Raw genomic sequence first — 20,819 nt, 5'->3', positions numbered from 1 at the left:
ATTTGTGAGTTGGGGTATATGCCATAGGATATTTCCTATGGCATATACCCCAACTTAAAATATCAATTAAAATCATATTAAACTTAAAATATCAATTAAAATCATGAATATTAATATTAATCTGATGGCCTTAGGCTGTCGAGTTTTCACATCTTTGGACAGAAAAGACTCAATTTTTGGGTTGCACTTTGGTCCTCTTCTTCTCATTGTACAAACCCACTTGTAGGGATTCATTTCTCTCTTTAAACTTATTACTTTTGAACTTTGTTCCATATCAGAGTCGTTGTCCTGGAAAAAATCACACATTTTTTTAAAGTGTTCGAAAGCTTAACTAAGTCCTCTCGCAGTCAGAAACTTTATCGGTTCTTCTTCTGTAGAGTCTTTATCATCTTCTCCCTCAATTGCATGCTCTTGTTCTTTTGTCATTTCCACGAGTTCTTCATTAGAGAAGCAATCCCTGTCGTTGTCGATCATCTCTTGTACATTGTCATTTGAGCCCAGTCCTGCTTCTTTTCCAAGCTCACTGACTTGAGCTTTAACATTCTCAACCAAATCATCAGATGCTTGGAAACCCTTTATGCAAACCTTCCGAACTTTTCTGCACACTCCATTCATGGTTTTCTCTGAGTCACTTCATCCCAAGCACTGGAAACGTTTTAGAACGATTTCCAAAACTCTTTTGGCTTTGTACATATTCACCAGTGTTGATGGCTTTAACAGCTTGGGAAAAGGTGTTCCTTATGTAGAGGGCTTTAAATGTGGTAGTAACACCTCGGTCCATTGGTTGAATCAGAGATGTAGGGTTTGGAGGCACGTAAAAATATTGTTCAAGTCTTCTGATTGTTATATGATTGTTCAAGTTTTTTTTTTTTTTTTTTGATGTCGTAGTGCATTATCCATGATCAGTGTCGAGTCGATTTGGTGTGACATAAGCATTGGGAGATCAAAATTGAGAGTAGGAGTGTGCTATAGGCCTAATGACTCTGATGAGTATAATAAGAAATTGTACAGGGAAATAGAGTGGGCCAGTAAATCAGAAAGTCTTATAATGGGAGATTTTAATTTCCCAGATATTGACTGGAATTTGTGGGTTGGTCATTCACACACTAGCAAGGCTTTTGTGGATTTATTGGATGATTGTTTTCTAAATCAGCATGTTTGGGAGGCAACTAGAGGGAGCAATACTCTTCATTTGATTATCAGTAGTGATTCTACATGCATTAAGAATCTGCAGATACAGGAACCACTAGGTGGCAGTGATCGCAGTGGCTGAAGTGGGATTTACTCAAAGAGGTAACTACCATTAGGGGTAAAGGGAAGGGTTATTGCTTTCATAAAGGCGACTACGATGGTCTGAGACAGTATTTAAATTCTATACAGTGGGACCAACTGATGATGTTACGAACAGCAAACTCAAAATGGGAAGCATTCAAAGAACTTATCTTGGAAGCTACTAGGCTTTACATACCAACTAAGAAATATTGTTCAAGGTTCAGGCCTAAATGGATGTCAGATGAACTAATGAGACATATGGCAGAGAAGAAAAATGCATGGGATACATATAAATTAACATGTGACACAGAAGCCTATGATATAAGTTGATCTGTAACAAAGTTACAAAGGAGGTTAGGCAGGCAAAGGCAGATTACGAGAACTCTTTCGCAAGGGATGCAAAGAAAAACAGCAAGGAGTTCTTTACTTATGTAAACTCTAGAAGGAAGGGGATGAATCAGATTGGTCCACTTGATATCGATGGTTCAACTGTTCATGATTCTGCTCAGGTAGCTAACAAACTAAATCAATATTTTGCATCTACATTCACACATGAGGAGTTATTCAGGAAGGGGAATGCCATAGATGAAGTAAACACTGGCAGTGAGCTAGATGATCTTGTAATAATTGAGAGTAAAGTGGAAGAGAAATTGTTGAAGATAAATACAAGGAAGGCACCTGGAGTGGATCCAGTTATATTAAAGGAGGCAGCAAAGGAAGTAAGCAATCTGTTAGCCATAATTATGAGAACTTCCTTGGACTCAGAGTAGGTACCCATAGACTGGAGATGTGCAAATGTAACCCCAATTCACAAAGGAGGATCAAAGGCTGATACAAGTAATTATAGACCTGTGAGTTTAACTTCTGTTCCAGGAAAATTAATGGAAGCACTGGTTAAAGAAGCACTGCAGGATCATCTTGACAAGAATTCAGTTATAGCTCAGCACAGCATGGTTTTGTTAAGGGAAGGTCTTGCCTGACCAATTTGATTGGATACTATGATGTGGTCACAAAAGAATTGGATGCAGAAAATAACTTTTATACAGGCATACCTCGAATAACGAATAGGATGCATTCCACGAAATTACTTCGTTAAGCGAAATTTCGTTTTCAGAGGTAAAAATACTATGGCCAGAATAGGGATACATTCCTACCTAAAGAAAATGAAAAGCTTTTTTTTCGAACAAAGAAAAGTTTTATTAAATAAACAGTAAACTTACATACAAAGTGAAATCACACTTTAAAATAGGAGTCTAAAGTTGATTGCTTATGCTTTTTGTCTCTTTCATTTAACAATTGCCTATACGGAGTTATTGCATTTAACACTGATCGCTTAACAATAAAACTTCTTCCTAAATCAGGATCATTTTCACTAAAAAAATTTAAAACGTTTTCAATGTCATTTAAGCACCTTTTTAAATCTTTGATTGTTAACACTTTTTCGGCAGGAACTTCTTTAACTTCGTCTTCATTATCTTTGTCTTCGTTGCTAACAAGGTTTTCTAAATCTTCCACTGAAAAACCATCATCTTCTGCATTCAATAAATTTCTAACATCCTCTTCATCGACATTTTCGAAACCTATTGATTGAGCCATCTGGATAACTTCATTTCTAATTTCTTGGATGTTATTTTCTTCTTCTAGTACAACTTCTGGCCATATTTTGCGCCAAACTCCATTTAAGCATTTCTTAGTGACTTCTTTCCAAGAACTATCAATGTTTTCAATTGCATTTTTAATGGTGTAGTTTTTCCAAAAAGTTTTAACTGTCATTTCCTCTTTATCCTCTAGTTCAGTTAAATTGCTTAATGTTCGATGCAGATAATAAGCTTTAAATGATGCTATTACTTCCTGATCCAATGGTTGAATCAGGGAAGTTGTTTGCTGGAAGAAACACAACTTTGACAGGAATGCGTGTCCAACATGTTAAGATCAGTAGGATGTCCCGGAGCATTGTCTAACAACAAAAGAGCTTTTTCTTCAAAGTTGTTTTTTTGACAATACCGTTTTACTTCAGGACAAAAGTGGTTAACAAACCAATCAGTAAATAACTCCTTGGTAACCCACGCTTTTCTATTTGCTTTCCATATTACAGGTAAATTCATTTTTATGTTACCTTTAAACGCCCTCGGATATTCTGAATGGTAAACTAATAACAATTTTAATTTATAATCGCCAGAGGCATTTGATCCAAAGAGTAACGTTAAAAGGTCTTTAGCTGCTTTGAACCCAGCAGCTGATTTTTCTTCAATAGAAATGAAACTTTTTGTTGGTATCCGTTTCCAGAACAAACCGCTTTCGTCAACACTGAACACCAAATTTGGTGGAAAATTTTCACGTTCAATTACTTCCTTTAGTTTTTCTGGAAACTTATTTGCAGCTTTTCCTGTTAATTTTACACTATGAATCCTGGCCCGTTTTTTAAATTTCTCGAACCAACCACGAGAAGCCCCAAAGGTTTCCGTAATTTCTTCAATTTGTTTAGATTTCAGTTAATTAAACTGGAATATTTTTTTATGTTAAATGGGGCTTGAAATTGCGGACTTCGTTATATCGAAGCTTCGTTATCAGAGGTAACGTTAACCGAGGTATGCCTGTATTATATATTTCGATCTTAGAAAGGCTTTTGATACTGTTGCACATGGAAGACTGCTGCACAAATTGGAGCAGTGTGGCATTGGTGGCAAATTGTTGCTATGGATAAAGGGATGGTTGAGTGGCAGAAGACAGAGAGTGGTAATTAATGGACGCTGCTCATCGTGGACTAATGTTATTAGTGGAGTCCCTCAGGGTTCAGTGTTGGGTCCATTGTTGTTTTCTGTATTTATAAATAATATTGATGATGGTATATCAAGCTTAATGTCCAAGTTTGCAGACGATACAAATGTTGGCAGTGTTGTTAAGGACGCTACTGACACTATGCTGCTGCAACAGAATCTGGAAAGGTTGAGCAGATGGGCTGAGAGGTGGCAAATGAAGTTTAACATTGACAAATGTAAAGTACTACATATGGGAAACAGCAACCCCAGAGCAACGTATCAACTCTGTGGTACTACACTGACAGTGGTAGAGAATGAAAAGGACCTGGAGGTAATTGTGCAGGCAGATATGAAGTTCTCTGAGCAGTGCAGACAGGCTGCAAGAGTAGCTCATGGTGTCTTATCAATGATATACTGCAATGTTTCTAGCAGGGATAAGGAGGTGATTATTCCCTTGTATAAGGCAATGGTCAGGCCACACCTTGAGTACTGTGTACAGGTCTGGAGGCCTCATTTCAAGAAGGATGTAGAGCTGCTGGAATGAGTACAGAGAAGGGCAACAAGGTTAGTGAACGGAACGAAGGGTTGCTCTTACGAAGAAAGGCTTAAGTTTTGCAAATTACAGTGTCTGGAGACTAGGCACCAGCGAGGTGATCTGATAGAGGTGTACAAAGCCTTGAATGGTTTGAGCATGCTCAATGCCGATGGGATACTGCCTCTTGCTCAGAATAATCACCTGAGAGGGCATAAATTCAAATTGAGGAAAGACAGATGTAGGATAGATGTGCGGAAATTTGCCTTTAGCCAGTGGGTTGATTGGTGGAACAGACTTCCATCCCTTGTTGTGGAAGTTGATAGCCTAAATAAATTTAAGGCTCAGCTGGACAGGTATTTCGAACAAACGGAGGGGTGAAGTGGAAGGGTTGTTTTTTTTTCTTTTTTTGGCTGATGCTGAATAAGCTTGCTTTCTTGCATCATATGCCTCTACTAATGCTAATCAGAATTTTGTAATTTACACGGGATCCTCATAATTTGAGGATAATCGGTTCCAGAAATTTCCACTTAAAACGGGGACCAATTTTCGTAATGTTTATTATTTAAATGAAACTATTCATAATATTTTAAGATTCGATATCTATATAATATCGATGTACATACACCATAGAAAACTCTTAAAGAAAAACTATGATAGTATTGTGAAAAGCATCATTTCATCTGTATCTCATATTGTGCTCATCCTTCACAACGAGTTGCCAATGTGTTGCACTACCACGAATAAGTAACGGTTTACTAATAAAGAAGACTATTGTTAATTATTCTTTGTGTTCACCATCCACCCAGATGGTGCCATTTCAAAGCTGGTTGGCTTTTCATCAGTAGGTGGGCAAGTACCCTGGTATTGCAAGTGAAGCATTACTTATTCGAGGTAGTGCAATACATGGGCAACTTGTTGTGAAGGATGAGTAGATATGATGTATCTACACCGATATTATTAGTAATGTTTATTATGGACTTATGAAGGAACTGAAAAATTAGAAAATTATTGAAGACAACCATCCTACAGAAACATTTAATACACGAGAATCAAATTCCGATTTTTCTTCTAGCATTAATTATACAAAAAAAAAAAAAAAAAAATTTATTACAAAATATATAAATATATCTAAAAATAAATACAACAAATCCTCCAGCTGGCTTTAATTAATTCTAAAATTGTGTGATAGTAAAAAACTTCTCAATAAAGTTTCTGTGCATAAATATTAAATAAATTGATTTTATTTTTAAATGGCTTTTTATATTATTACATTCAATCCTGTGAAATTTTCTGCAACTGTTTTCAGGTCAAAAGTATCAACCTGAGAGAGCAATTTAAAACATTATTTTGTGAAAAACAGTTACAGTAATCCTTATTAAAATCCCAAACGAGAAAAAAATTCAAAAAAGTATGCTAAAAATATATGGATGCTATAGGTATCCATATATTTTTACTTTAGGAAAATGATTTTTAATTTACAAACACAATTATTATGGATCATCTCTTAATAAGAAACTGAATTATCTTATTCAACTTTAATTCACAGACAAAATTTAAAAACAATGTATCTTGTATGCAATTACCTTTTCTTCTAACCATAATTCATATTCTTTAGTATAACGTTCCTGTAATATAGCTTTAAGTTTTTCTGCAGTAGGAAATATCTCATTTAACTTCTGAAATAAAATAAAAATTAGTAAAACCATAAATTTAACCAACAAACTTCATTTGTAATGAGAATGGATCTGTAACATTTAAATTTTATTCCATAACTCTGATTTACACAGTAAATGAAATAAAAGGAAAACTACACCCAGTTGAAATAGAGCATGATATTGCTCCAAGGTGTTCCTAGGATATATGCCCATATAAAGCTAAAAATGTGCCGTTTTATTGATGCCCTTGCAGCTTGCATGTTCATCATGCAATCCCCTGCTCATTTGAACAGCCCTGTATTGTTCAATTTAGAAAGAAGTCGGAGTCCAATTTTTTAGGCAAAAATAAGCAGAGAACACATGATTAATTATAATTTAAAAGTAAAAATGCAATAATACTTTAGCATAATAATATTCCGGTTGATGTAGCAACTTTATTATATTACATTCACTCAGTTACTATTCATATTACTTAATTATAGTACTTTGATAGTGCTATCATATTATTTAAATTAAAAAAAAAAAAAAAAAATATATATATATATATATATATATATATAAATATATATATATATATATACAGGCAATCCCTGTATAACATAGTACTTCAACATGGTTTTGCTCTAACATGATTGATAAATTGCGGCAATCCTCACACAACACAGTATTTATATAACACAGTTTCGCTCTAACAAGGTCAGAGAATTTTGGTAAACCTCACATAACAGGGTATTTTGAGCTTTTGTGCGGGAGAAACCCTGCTATTATGTTGGATGTAATTTTTCGATATTTCCACTATTTTTGAATTCCTGCTGTTGACTCACTAGTCAAAAAAAAAAAATTATTGAGAAATCCCTGTATCTTATTTTGTTGGTAAATCCCCGTTATGTTCTGTACTATTGAACTTGTGGAAAAATTTCAGTTTTGGATAGCACACCAAGCCATTCAAAAGGTTTAAGTCATCCAAATGTTGAAATTATGTTCCTACCACCACAGTTGTACTGGGTTAATACAACTTCTTTCCTTCAGCCATTAGATCAAGGCATTATATCCACCTTTAAAACTCATTACATCAGAAAATCGTTACAATGGATTTTGGAAAAAATTGATTCCGAATCTATTGAAGTGATGGAGGCATGGAAACATTTCTCAGTTATGGGCTGTATCAGAATTATAGCTTTATTACTGAAAGAAGTAAAACCATCAAGAATAAATGCATATGGAAAAATGTATGGCCAGAGTCAGTTCATTCAGGAAATATGGTCGAAATGGCAGAAAATGGAATCAGTGTGATAGTAGAACTTGTTATGTCAGTAGGACGGAAAGGTTTTAATGATATGACTACTGAAGCCTCATGGGTAGCACAGTTGATAGAATCGCTCTCCTCCACACACTGAGTGGAAAAGACCTGGGTTCAAATCCAGTCGATCAACGGGAGGAATTTTTATGGGTCTTTTTTACAACGTAGCTGAATTAGTTGGGCTTGGGCAAGGGTAGCATGGTTTTTCTCATGGAAACTTGGGTTTTCGCCCAGCAAAACAGAAAATCGACTACAGAACACAAGCAATTTACAGACAATATACACAGAGTAACATGGCCTTAGTCACCAACACTCCTAAAAAAAAAAAAAAAAAAAAAAAAAAAGGTATGATTATTTAAGACGTTCAAGAATTACTGGTAGAAAAAGAGGCTGGCAAAGCAGATTTGGTTGGAATGGCATCGGAGTTAAAACCAAATCATTATTTAAGACGTTCAAGAATTACTGGTAGAAAAAGAGGCTGGCAAAGCAGATTTGGTTGGAATGGCATCGGAGTTAAAACCAAATCATTTCAGAGGATGATAGCGCAGATGAAAATGCTCAACTTCCAAATTTTACACTAAAAAGCATACAGGAAGGCATAAAGTTATCCGAGAATTAGAATCTTATTTCTTGAATGCAGATTCTTGAATGAAAGGAGCCCAAAGTTCAAAAGGGAGCTTCAAAAATGCTTAGTTCCATACAATGTAATTCACAAAGATTCATCAAGCAAAAGCAACCAAACCCAGATTACTGATTTTTTAAAGAGAGCAAAAGATACAGAAAATCTAGAAAGGCAAATTTTTCTTAGTTTTGTTAGCATTTTGTACTTTTTCTTAGTCCTGTATAACACAGTTTCGCACAACATGACATTTTATAAGAACCCAACTACCATGTTATACAAGGATTACCTTTTTTTATTTATGAAAACCCCAAACGCGAGAGGCGTTAAAACCTATAGTACTTAGTACTGTGCTTGGGTTGAGAAGATGAAAGAAAACAATTGTTGACATTACACTTCAACATCTGTAGATTAATTTTCAGGAAATACGTATGAAGGAAGGTTGTTCCAGAAAACGGCAGTTGAATGAATAAATGAGGAAGATAAAAAGCTGGTTCTGTGAGTTTGAAGTTGGACAGTAAATGGATGTCAGCTGGTGGTGGCACGTGTTCGGACTGTTTTGAAAGAGAGAGAGCGGGAATTATAGAAGCCAATTCAGAAGTACAGTGCCCATGGAAGTATCTGTAGAAAAGGCATGCAGCAGAAACAGTACATCTATGAAACAAAGTGGAGAGACTCTGTTAGAGAGGAGTCATTAATTAACCTAACTGCCCTCTTCTGAATGGAATCTAGAAGCCTGAGAGAGGTTTTGCGGGCACCAACCCAGATGTGGGAACAATATTCCATGGTAGGGCAGATTTCAGATTTGTACAGATTGAACAGCTGTTTGGAAGAAAAGTAACGCCAAGAGTGAAAGAGAAAACCAAGTTTTTTAGATGCAGAGGAAGCAATATTTGTAATGTGCTTGTGCCAAGAGAGATTAGAAGTCAGGGTAATCCCCAAAAGAGATATATCATTTAGCCTAGAAATCGGAGTGTCACCAAAGATAAGAATAGAAGCAGAAGAATCCTTTTCATGAGATATAAGGCAAGACTGAGTTTTAGAAGGATTGAAATCAACTAAGTCATCTTTGCCCCACTGGAGAATTACCTGGAGGTCGGCATTTAAGGAATTGGTAGCAGATATTCGAGAAGTTGAAGCTGATTGAGCAGGGCAAGGTTTCTCAAAATGGAAAGTGAAATGCAATGTGCTATCATTGGCAAAACTATGGATAGGATTTCCAGTCAATGGAAGAAAGTCATTAATATACAAGAGGAAAAGATGGGGGGAGGGGGGGGGGGGAAACTGAACCTTGGGGAACACCAGCATTAATGGAGAAGTTAGAAGAGAGAGAGAGCCATCTACCATCACAATCAAGTGAACGATCAGAGAGAAAACTGGATAACCAATTCCAAAAAACCATTGGCAAAGTATAAGATGGAAGCTTGTTTAGAAGACCTTTATGACAAACACGATCAAAAGCCTTTGAGATGTCAAGAGCAACTGCTTGGGTTTCACCAAACTTTTACACTGAATTTGTCCATAAATGGGTAACATAAGCCAGAACATCACCAGTGGATCGACAGTGACGGAATCTATAAGAGCGATCATTGATCAGACGGAAGGTTTATAGGTAGTTTAGGATTTGGCGGTTAATTGATTTCTCCATTACTTTAGAAAGAGTAGAAGTAATTGAAATGGGACGATATTGGATGGTAGGGATTTTTCACACTTTTTAGGAACTGGCTGGATATGAGCAAATTTCCAAGAAGGAAAAACACCTTTGGATTAAGAAGTGAAAAAAGGCAGCAAAAAATAGGAGTAAGTTCAGGAGCAGGTTTTGAGAACAAGTGGAGAAATACCATCAAGACCTGGAGCTTTCTTAGCATCAAGATTCGTCAAAATCCTTCTGACATCCTTTTGACGGAAAACCACAGGAGGCATTAAATGGGGCGTATTGGGAATGGTGGGAGGTGTTTTACCAAGATCATTAATACATGAGTTAGAAGAAAAATGGGATGCTAGCAGGTCAGCTTTATCATTGGCTGAAGTGACAACAGAACCATCTGGTTTTGACAGAGGTGGGAGCAGAGATGGGCGAAAGTTGCAGCCAATAGATTTGCCAAGAGAACAGAATGCTTGGCTAGCATTAGGTCAAGAAGCAAGTTTTCTACTCTTAGCCTGTTCAAAATCTAGTTTGGACTGATTAATAACTGCTTTACAATTGTTGCGAGCTTTGGTGTAGGCAGAAAATGAAACTGAAGAATTGGAAGCAAGCCAATTACGATATGCAACGTCCTTCTCTTGAACAGACTTAGCACATTTATTTGAAAACCAAGGTTTAGATAAAGGATGAGATTTTAAAGTGGAGTGTGGAATAAAGGATTCCATTCCTACAAGAATAATTTCACTGACACAATCTGAGCAAACATTGACATCAGAAGTTTTGAAACAGTAATCCGACCAAGAAAAAGAAGAAAAGAAATCTTGAAGGTCATCACATTTTGCATTCTTGTAATGCCAAGCAACACGAGGTTGGGAACAGCCATGAGATAAAGGCTCCATTGGAGAAGAGATAATCACCAAGTTTATGATCTGAGGTGCCTAAAGGACCACTCACTTCGACCGTGTACTTAGAAGGGTTGTTTGTGAGAAAAAGATCAAGCGTGTTGTATGGTTAGGATTGCCTGGTATTCCTGTAGGTAAATGAATAATCTGTGCAAGGTCATTAGTATTTGCAAAAGCCTCAGCATCTCGACCAGCTGGGTTGGTGTGACTAGAAAACGGAAGCCAGCTGGAGTTGGGAACGTTAAAATTACCTCACTGTTAGGAAAGTTGGACTGGAGAAAATCAAGTTGCAAAGAGAGGAAGTCAAAGAGCTCCGATTAGTGGAGTCAGGAGAATGGTAGAGACAGATGAATCTGACACAATGAGGTAGAGAGATTTTAAGCCAAAGAAGATCAAAAAGAGGAGATTTCAAATTACCAAGTCTCTGACAGGGAATATTGGAACAGACATATGCACAAGTACAACCTATGAGGCAAAAGGAATCATATAGCAAATAATTTGGGCAACTGACATGAGCAGTAGCTGAATCAACCAATAACTGAGATTCTGTCAGAAAAATTACATGGGGTTTGGCAGACTGCAAGTGGAAATGGAACATCACTGAGATTAGAATTGAGACCATGTATATTTGTGAAATGAACTAGGAAGAGTTTGGGAGGTTTAGATCTTTTCGCAGATAAGCTTACTCTATTAGTTTGACAATTCATGCTGTATTCAATAGTAGGAAAAACTGTGTGTGTGGGGGGGGGGACATGCTGTATGAAGTAAAGAAATTTTTGGATATGGCACACACATGGTAAGAATATACCCAGATCCTTGACATAGTGTGGCCTCGACAATGCCCCCCAGCATACAAACTACTCGGACTCCCTCCAGTCACTATCTGGCAGAGTAGAGATAGCAAGATTATACACTAGCTGATCCGGAAGCCTCCTAAAGAATTACCAATAGGTTCGATCCGGTGAGCTAACTAGCAGCTGGCCTGCGAACGCCGTTTTGGAGCTGTACCCTCAAAATGTAAGGAAGATTGGATCTCGCCATGATGTTCATCATAACCTCAAATGTCATCAGTCATACCGCATACTGGAAGAGATTGGGAAGGGTTGACCGGAACTTAGCTCTGGAGACTAAACATGGGTTCCACCACTTCAAGCCTACAATAAGCAAAGTGGTGGTATTGCACTGGTTGATGAGAGTCATGTACCACCTAGTATTGCCTGGTAACACAGAGGGGCAGCATTCCTCCATGTGGTGTGGGCAGCACACCTCGACCCCTGCTTAAGTTAGTTCACACCTGGGTGAGCACCCACAGCATGCTTGTGCATGGAGATAACCTCCATGCACAGGATTATTACCCAGGATTACTAACAGTCCCAACCATCGTGAAGATGCAAGCAGAGGATCTGACTGTCACACAGTCATTAAATTTAATTTAAGTAATTTCAAAATCTTTTATTGATTTTCCTAATAAAGAGAACTAAACTGATTGTAGAGTTAAGTAATAAAGGTTTCTGGGACAATGTGCATATGATATGATACTGTGGGAATCGGAATAGTGCTTATGTCAATTCCCACAAAAACCAGAGGTATTCAATGCTAGAAGTATCAGTACAGAACACACCAAGTCAAATATATTCCCAAAAGATATCCTATCAAATAACCTGCTGATATCAGTTTGGATGATAAACGTTCTTATCATTCAAATCTTTAAACTGCACTTTCACCTAACCTCAGCCAACACATAAATTTAATAAATTTTAAATGGCATTTTATACAAAGATAATGAGAAAAATTTCTGAATTGATGCATACTGCAAAATGATGTACTTAACATGTACATGTTCACTGCTACCTAAGACTACTCTAGGTGGCAGCAAACATGTATTTAATGAATAACAGGTGCAAAAAAATAAGTAAAATTCACATAGTAACATAGATGTTATTTGGTTCAAACAATTCTACCTCCCCTTTCAACACAATACTCAAACAGAGGATTTTTCCATATGTGGAAAAAACCTGAGTTCAGGACTTAGCATTAGAGGCATATGATGCAAGAAAGCAAGCTTATACAGCATCAGCCAAAAAAAACTAAAAAATCTTCCCATTTTACCCATCCCTTCGCTCCAAAAGTTTGTCCACTTCTTCCTTGAATTAATTTAAGCGATCAACTTCCACAACAACAGATGAAAGTTTGTTCCAGCAAACACTTGTATAAAAAGGGAACAGAATGCCTTCTATGGCTATTTTCATACAGTGGCTGAGTTAGCCAGTCTCTCTGAAAGAGTGCTAGATAAAGAACCAAGATTTTCCATCCAGGAATTCAGAATTTTTCATTCAACTGGATGAAAAACCACCACCGCTTGAAACATATATGCATCAAGCATTGAACAGTTAAAAAATATATAGCTTCATAGCAATGCATAGTTTCATAAATCTTCATTTAATATGCACAAAGAATATGAAATTTTCTTCAACCCACTAGGAACTGAATAATTATGTGAAATTGAATGGCCATTTTATTGGGTACACCTACCTCATAGTAAGTAGATTTCCGCTTTGGCTCTCAGAATAGCCTGGATCTATCATGGCACAGACTCAACAAGGTATCAAAAGCATGCCACAGGGATGCTGGTCCATAGTGACTTATTTGCTTCCCACAGTTGGTGCAAATTGGAGATTGTTGTAAATCTCCACTCTGAAGACCTCAATTCCATCTGATCTCTCAGGCAAACTGGATTGAGATTTGGTGACTTCAGTCCTCGTCACAGTAGGCTGAATTCACTCATGTTCCTGAAACCAATTCTGGACTTGTGACTGTATTTATTTGAGAATGGGTGCAGTCTATCCACCTGAGAATGCATCCCTTCATGTAAAATTCTGGACTTGTAACAGTGCACATTATCCAAGAATGAGTACACCTACCTCACATCCATTTATCCACCACCACTATCCATCTGAGAATGGGTTCTTCCTGCTGGAAGACCCATTCTCAGATGGATAAACTGCAGCCATGAAGGAATGCACCTAGTCAGAAATGATTTCCAGATAACCTGTGGCATCCAAATGCTGCACTACTGGTATCAAGGTGGGGATATGGGAGATATGGGAGATATGCTCCATGAAAATACTCACCCCACCATTGTACTGCCTGCATTGTTGACACCTATCAGGGTGGGTCCAAGAACTCATGCTGTTTTGGCATATTCTGGTCCTCACACCAGGATAAAACAGCAGGAACTGGGCAGGATCTTGTCTGATCAGAAAATGTTTTTCCAATCAACCACTGTGCAATATTGGTATTTCTGAGCTCATTGTAACTATACCTGCTCAGTTTTTGATGAGGAGGGGAAGTTCAGTAGTCAGCAGCTGCTATATTCCATCCACAACAGATACTATGAGTTGTGCATTCTGAACTATCTCTTTGGTTAACTACAATTGTTATTTGACTAACCATAACCTTTCCATTACCCTGCACAAGTCTTATCAGCATCCATTGGTCTCTTGCAGCTGGTTCTGATCACATATCTCCATTGGCTGGATGTTATTTGATTACTGAGCCAATCTCAGTACACCTATGACATAGGTGAAAATCCCAGCAGGGTTGTCAAAATCACTTAAATTTTTCATCTTTCTCATTTTCTTACTAAATTGCACACATAGAGCTTCCCTACATATCTGCTCACCTGCTTTATATCACACACAATGAACATGTAATGCCGTTACTGAAGCAGTGATACATTTTGCGAAAAAGGCTGTTGTACTTAATAAAATGGCCACAATATATATTAACAGAATTTAAAACTCCTCAAATATATTCTACTACCTTTTTTGTATTGCTTTTTTCAAGTGGAGATGCTGTGGCATAATCTGGATGCTTTGGCAATCTTTCAACAAACAAGCTGAAAATAAAATATAAAATAAAAAAAATAAAAAAACTGTTTGTATTAAGCATAGGCAAATGATTAAAAGTCTATTTATAGCCAAGATCCTATAAATCTAATTTGCAATATATTTATGATAAGCTGCAATATATTTATGATAAGCTGCAAGAATAACAATTTTAAGAATTTTATATTTATAGTTACTTTAACTAGTACAATTTTTCCCTTCTATTATAAGTTTGAACATATCAGAAAAATACTGAAATTTCTTTATTAACAGTTTTCTTTTGACATCACAAATGAACTGTATAATCTTGCCACAAACTACTCAAGCATGCATGTATGAATAAGACTATCCTTTATAAAGTGATATATTGATTGCACCTTCTCCAGCCAACATGAAAAAAAAGCCTGCGAAAAAACTACCCATGAACTACTGGAAACCTGCAAGCAAACTGCTTTCCATTAAGTGCTGATTGATCTGAATCATTAAATCAATCAGTCACTGTACAATTTTGATTGGTTTACTGTGTGATGACACTATTGCACAAACTTATATAACACAGTAAACTCTTCTTGCAGTCTGAGGTTTTTTAGCTCTAAATCCTATACGTATCAAACTACACCACACTTGGCATCTCTCATACTGTGAAATTAATTCACAACTGGATTGTCAGCTGTTATACCAGCAGGATACCTACCCACTCACTGAAGAGGGACCAAATAGCCCTCAAACAGCCATCTGGGTGGTGGTACCCACTGAGAATAAGTAACAATAATCTTCTCTATCGGGGAAGAGTTATTCGAGGAAGATTTTTATAGGAGTAGTTTTACATGGTAAAGTTAAATATAATACTATAAAATGTTTACAAAAGCATAAGAGGATACCTAGTTTTTAACTTTCTTCTTGTATGAAACACATCGGAGCTATTTTACATGTGAGAGTTGCTTATATATACCAGTAACCAATGTTGTACTGCTGACTTTCTCTGTTCATATTTGTTTGCATTTTGCTGTTGTGGGTATCGGAACACTGCTGACTGAACACTTAGAGAGAAACCTTAACAATATATGACCTACACATTCTCTGTTTAGCGAGCATAGCAGGAAGCTGTCAGTAGCAGAAAACTGCTTTTCTGCTACTGGATGTATGCGCCAGTCCAAAGGAATCAATCCCAAGATCAATGATGACCTCATAATTAATCTTGATGCATTCTCTTGCCACCTCTCTCAAAATTACTGGGCATGCCATAAACTCCAAGCGCCTTACTGACCTTTAGGATTCTAAGTTTTTCTAATAAACAGTCCTCTGTAATTCATATCACTAAAGATGAAGGATTTTTCATCTATAAATATCAATGTGAAAGTATCTGTTCAATTCATCTGCAACATTGGCTGGATTATTTTACTTCCCATTACACAGTTAGTATTAGTAGTGGTAAATGATGCCAGAAAGCAAGCTTAAACAGCATCAGAAAAAAAAAAAAAAACACTTCTCACATAACCTGTCCATCCCCTCCAACAGTTTGTCTACTTCGACGAATTATTCAAACTACCCATTACTAAAACATGAGATGGAAGTGTGTTCCAACATTCAACTACCCACTGGTTGAAGAAAAATTTTTGCACATCTATCCTGCAACCATCCTTCCTCAATTTGAATTTATATACATAGTCCGAGCAAGGGGAAGGATTCCATTGGCATTGACTTAATCCATTCAGAGCCTTAAACCAGCTCAATCAGATCTCCTCACAGGTGTCCAAGTGGCGAAGGTAAAGAAAACCAACACGAGAATGACGAGAAACGTCGGATAACTTATGCAGAAAATTTGTTTCCCGATACGGCACTCTAGCGCTGCTCACTCGGGTAAACAGACAGTAAGTGTTATCGGTCTGGAGCAAAGTCAAGAACGATATAATGATTGATAGGTAGGCATGGCAAACGATGTGCTGATTGGTGCGCAAACGCAACACACGATAATATCGGTTTAGTATCACTCAGAAGCAATAATGGTAACTTGCCCTAATTGCAAATTCCCTAATGAACGCTTTCCATAATGGTTAAAAAAAGGTCAGGTTACCTCCACTTGAATCCCATGGGAGCTCGAAATCCCCTCCCAAAATGGAAGGGGTGGACTAGCACATAAATTGTTTATTAACAAAATATTCATTTTTATTACTGTACTTTTATTATATATATATATATATATATATATATATATATATATATATATATATATATATTGTGTTCTTATTGAAGATTAGAATAATGATATCTGATAAAGATTACAGTATTAGGTATTTGTCAGTTGTGCAACATTAATGCTATTATACATAGGTAATGCTATTGTAAATATAATTCCCTACAGATAAATACCATTTAATTAAATAAAATCGACCAATATATATATATATATATAAGAATCTTTCTTTCTTTTCCTATTATATTTCGTGACCTAACCATTTAAGGTCAGGTTATGAAATATAACGAAAAATAAAGAAACCTTTTCCTTTTTCCAAAACCAAACCTAAATCAACAATATAGTAAAAACACTCATGAACTCCAAAAATCTGCTTCTGATAATGAGGAAAAAACATAATGAAGAACATAAAAATGAACAGAACAAAACGTTTATTAATTTAGTTTTCATCAAAAAATCAACCAACGTTTTATTTTCCTTACAAATTTCTTCCATCTTTAAAAGATTCATCGCTACTATTACCTGTTTACTGTTCATCACAAAACTATTATGCACAATTCTTTACTCATAAATACACATCATAATGCCAAGCAATGACTACACAGTAGCTTGTCATCTGTCGCGCCCACCACCAATCATTTCATCATTTGCCACGTCTACCTGTCAATCAATATATTCTTCTCGATTTCGGCTCCAGACCAATAACACCTAGAGAGCAGCGCTAGAGTCCGGTGTCGGGAAACTAATTTTCTGCATAAGTTATCCGACATTTCTCGTCGTTCTCGTGTTGGCTTTCTTTACCTTAGCCGTCCAAGTTTGTGCAAAAATGTGATAAAAAAAAATGGCAAATTCTGAAATTACATAACAAAATTATTTAAATGCGCTACTTTAATCTATCTTCGACAATTACAACATTCAAAAAAAATTAACACTAGGCGTATTAACTCTTAAAATAAGTAAAACACAGTACTGAAAAAAAATTAATACAATACCATAATGTTTTGGCTGTTATGTCATAGCTTTTGCAAACAGGAACAACATTTGAAGTGCTCTTCAAGTGCTTTGAAGTGAACTGAACTAAAGTGTTCAGTGCTTCTCAAATTCAAACATATTAGAATAAAAATCCAATCTACAAGTTTGAATTTGCAAGCCTGTGTAATTTAAAAATATCATAAACAAGTAGATTAGACTGCCTGCATTCTGCAGATGTTGGTTATCAGACTGCATGCAATATTTCAAACATGAACTCAATACACCAATTTTTTTTCATTGCATTATTCACTACAGTTTAAATTCTGTTTTAAAAACACAACTAAACAAAATAGTCCAACTGCTTATAAATATCTTCGTTTTATCACCTTTTAATCATAAACTTGAGCAACGATTGTTTTCAAGAGCAATACAGCTTTGTGTGTGTGGGGGGGGGGAGAAATATGGGAGGTAAAACAATGCTCCAACACAAGTTAAAATTCGACACAAAAATATCACATTTTGTATAAAGAATTTTCTACGCTTTACGTATAACCAACTAAATAAAATTTGATCATATTTACAAGTATTAAAAGTAATATTCTAAAAGATTTCCAAGGTAAATACATAAATATATTTGCTTTGGCAAAGAATGCTTTAAAACTTACGTGATGTATTTGGAGTACATTATAAAAGCATTCTCTAGGTTACCCTCTTCTAAATATACTTTTGCCATTCGCAACATTTCTAACCCAGATCGAAAATAGCGCCGAGGGGGAATTGACGGGTCTACTTCTACAGAACTGCCGTATTTTGCAAGAGATCGTACTCGGCTACGTGGCTCACGATCATCATTTGGGTTCTTCATTGAAGGCATATTATAAACCACTTACCTAAAATAAAAAATAAATAAAATTTCTTTGAACACAATCTACTAGTTTCGTACTGATCTACTAATGTGATTCAACAAATTAGTAGAACAATATATGAAGAGGAAACTGTGCCTTCACCTAACAGTTTTTTATACATGTTCCTCATTTTGGAGAGTGCTGTTTATCTGAAAGTACTTTGATAATGTTAAGAGAAAGGTACAAGAATAGTGTGAAACATTCTCATGCATATCTAAGCATTGACAGCAATCACAATACAAATATTATGGATGTAATGCATAAAGTTTATGTTTGAGTAATGTTTATGATAATTGAGAGGGCAAAGAAAGATAATATATGGGATGTGGAAAGGATGAGGAACATGAATAAGGAAAATTTTGTAAAGAATGAATAACAGAAGTATGATAGAAAGTGAAGATATCAATAAGAATTGGATTGAAATAAAGGACAAGGTTACTGATATCAGCGAGAAATTAATAAAATAAAGGATAAAGGTGCTATACTGAATAGCTGGACTGAATATATAGAGGATTTATATGGGGGAAAAGCAGAAAGAGCATAAAGTTGGGATTGAAGATGAATCGGGTGAATGAAGATAAATCAGGTGGAATGATAATTGATGGAATACCAGTGTAATGGGAAATGCAGAGATAAGCTAACAAAAATATGTAAATAGACATAAAGAAGGCAACACAGCTGGAGGATTTTATTGGGGACACTATTATTATTCCAACAGGGAAGAAACAAAATACTTATATTCTTTACATTTGACTGCATAAAATATGATATTGAAGATAACGAACAGGAAGGGAGAGGGAGATAGAAGTTAATATTTTTAATCGTTTCAAGAGTGAATTCTCCAAATGTGTGTGCCTCCTGTAGTGAGTTTTCGATGGGGAGTCCTCTGCAAAGCAAGTTTATGGCATTTAAGTTTTGTAAAAATGAAAACTTTGTACATAAATGCTTTTAAATATTAATTTCTTATAGTGACTTGATTGCCCACAATTAAGGTAAAATTTTAAAAACTCATAGATACTCATTTCTTTTTTTAAAGCAATAATCTTCTACACCTATTTATGTATCTCTTAAGCTGATTTCATCACATTAAGACGGTGTTTCCCAACGTGGGTCCCACGCCCCACATGGGGGAAATTTGATTGTTCAGGGGGGCAATTCAAAAATTGCTCGTCTAGAGTTTAAAACAACCGCCTACTATGACTTAACTTGTACAAAAGAAGAATTGTTGGTAAAGTCTCTGTTTATTGCTCATACTGCAACTGTCAATCGTACTCTTGAGGCTAGTTATTAAATTTCTTTACTCATTGCTGAATCTGGGAAAAATCATACTATAGGAGAGAATTTAATCAAACCATCAATATCAGCATTTCTTAAAACAGTTCTGGAAAAAGATGACAAATGTGAAAGCTATGCCACTCAATAACAATACTGTTAGCGGAAGAATAGATGAAATGAGTGAAGACATTGAAATACAACTTGTTGGAAAGCTGAAAACACGAAAATTCTCAGTGCAAATGGATGACTCAACTTTGAGAGACAGTGAAGCCGTACTGATAACTTATGTAAGATATATTGATAAAGGTAATTTTGCTGAAGAAATGTTATTCTGTAAATTGTTAGAGAGCACCACTATCTCCAAAGATATATATAATAAGCTAAAAAATTACTTAGATGACAATAATATACCAATGAAAAATATAACATCTTGCACTGCAGATGGTGCTCCTAATATGATGGGCAAGAAAAATGGCTGCTTAAAATTGATAAAAGATGAGAATCCAGAAATGCTTCTTGTGCACTGTGTTAGGGAAAACTTGTGTCTCTTCAAGCTTTTTTGTGAAAAACAAAATGAAGACCACGTGAGACTTTTACTTCACACTGAAGTAAGGTGGCTCTCGAAAGGGAACTGCTTGAAAAGATTTATGGAACTATTTGATACTATTAGTGACTTTTTAAGTGACAAACCTAAAATGAAGCATCTGTTAACGGTTGATGGTAAAGCATTTGTGAGTTATTTAGCCGATATCTTTGAAAAACTAAATATATTAAATAAACTTCAAGGAACAAATAAAACTCTTGTCGATGCAAAAGCGAAGACATTTGATTTCATTACATTTATTAAATTATGTCAAAAATATATTTTTAAAAAAAGTTTGAACAGTTTCGTTGTCTGC

The 20,819-nt window shown here is 35.9% G+C and overlaps 1 protein-coding gene across 1 annotated transcript in view; it reads right to left on the bottom strand.

The window, feature by feature from the left end:
• Positions 1-20,819, bottom strand: part of LOC150083757 (STAM-binding protein) — a 144,707-nt gene that overhangs the window by 102,335 nt on the left and 21,553 nt on the right. Inside the window, exons 2-4 of the mRNA XM_090377459.1 lie at positions 18,406-18,630; positions 14,510-14,585; positions 6,150-6,242 (exon numbers count right to left, since the gene is read on the bottom strand). Coding sequence (XP_090233585.1) covers positions 6,150-6,242; positions 14,510-14,585; positions 18,406-18,614 — 378 coding nt within the window. The 5' untranslated portion in view covers positions 18,615-18,630. The remainder of the gene's footprint in view (positions 1-6,149; positions 6,243-14,509; positions 14,586-18,405; positions 18,631-20,819) is intronic.

Source organism: Mastigoproctus giganteus, chromosome 7, assembly GCF_048544385.1.
Source record: "Mastigoproctus giganteus isolate SK-2022 chromosome 7, ASM4854438v1, whole genome shotgun sequence".
NCBI lineage: Eukaryota > Metazoa > Arthropoda > Arachnida > Uropygi > Thelyphonidae > Mastigoproctus > Mastigoproctus giganteus.
The sequence above is the reverse complement of the archived record's forward strand: the minus strand, read 5'-3'. Positions and strand labels throughout refer to the sequence as shown.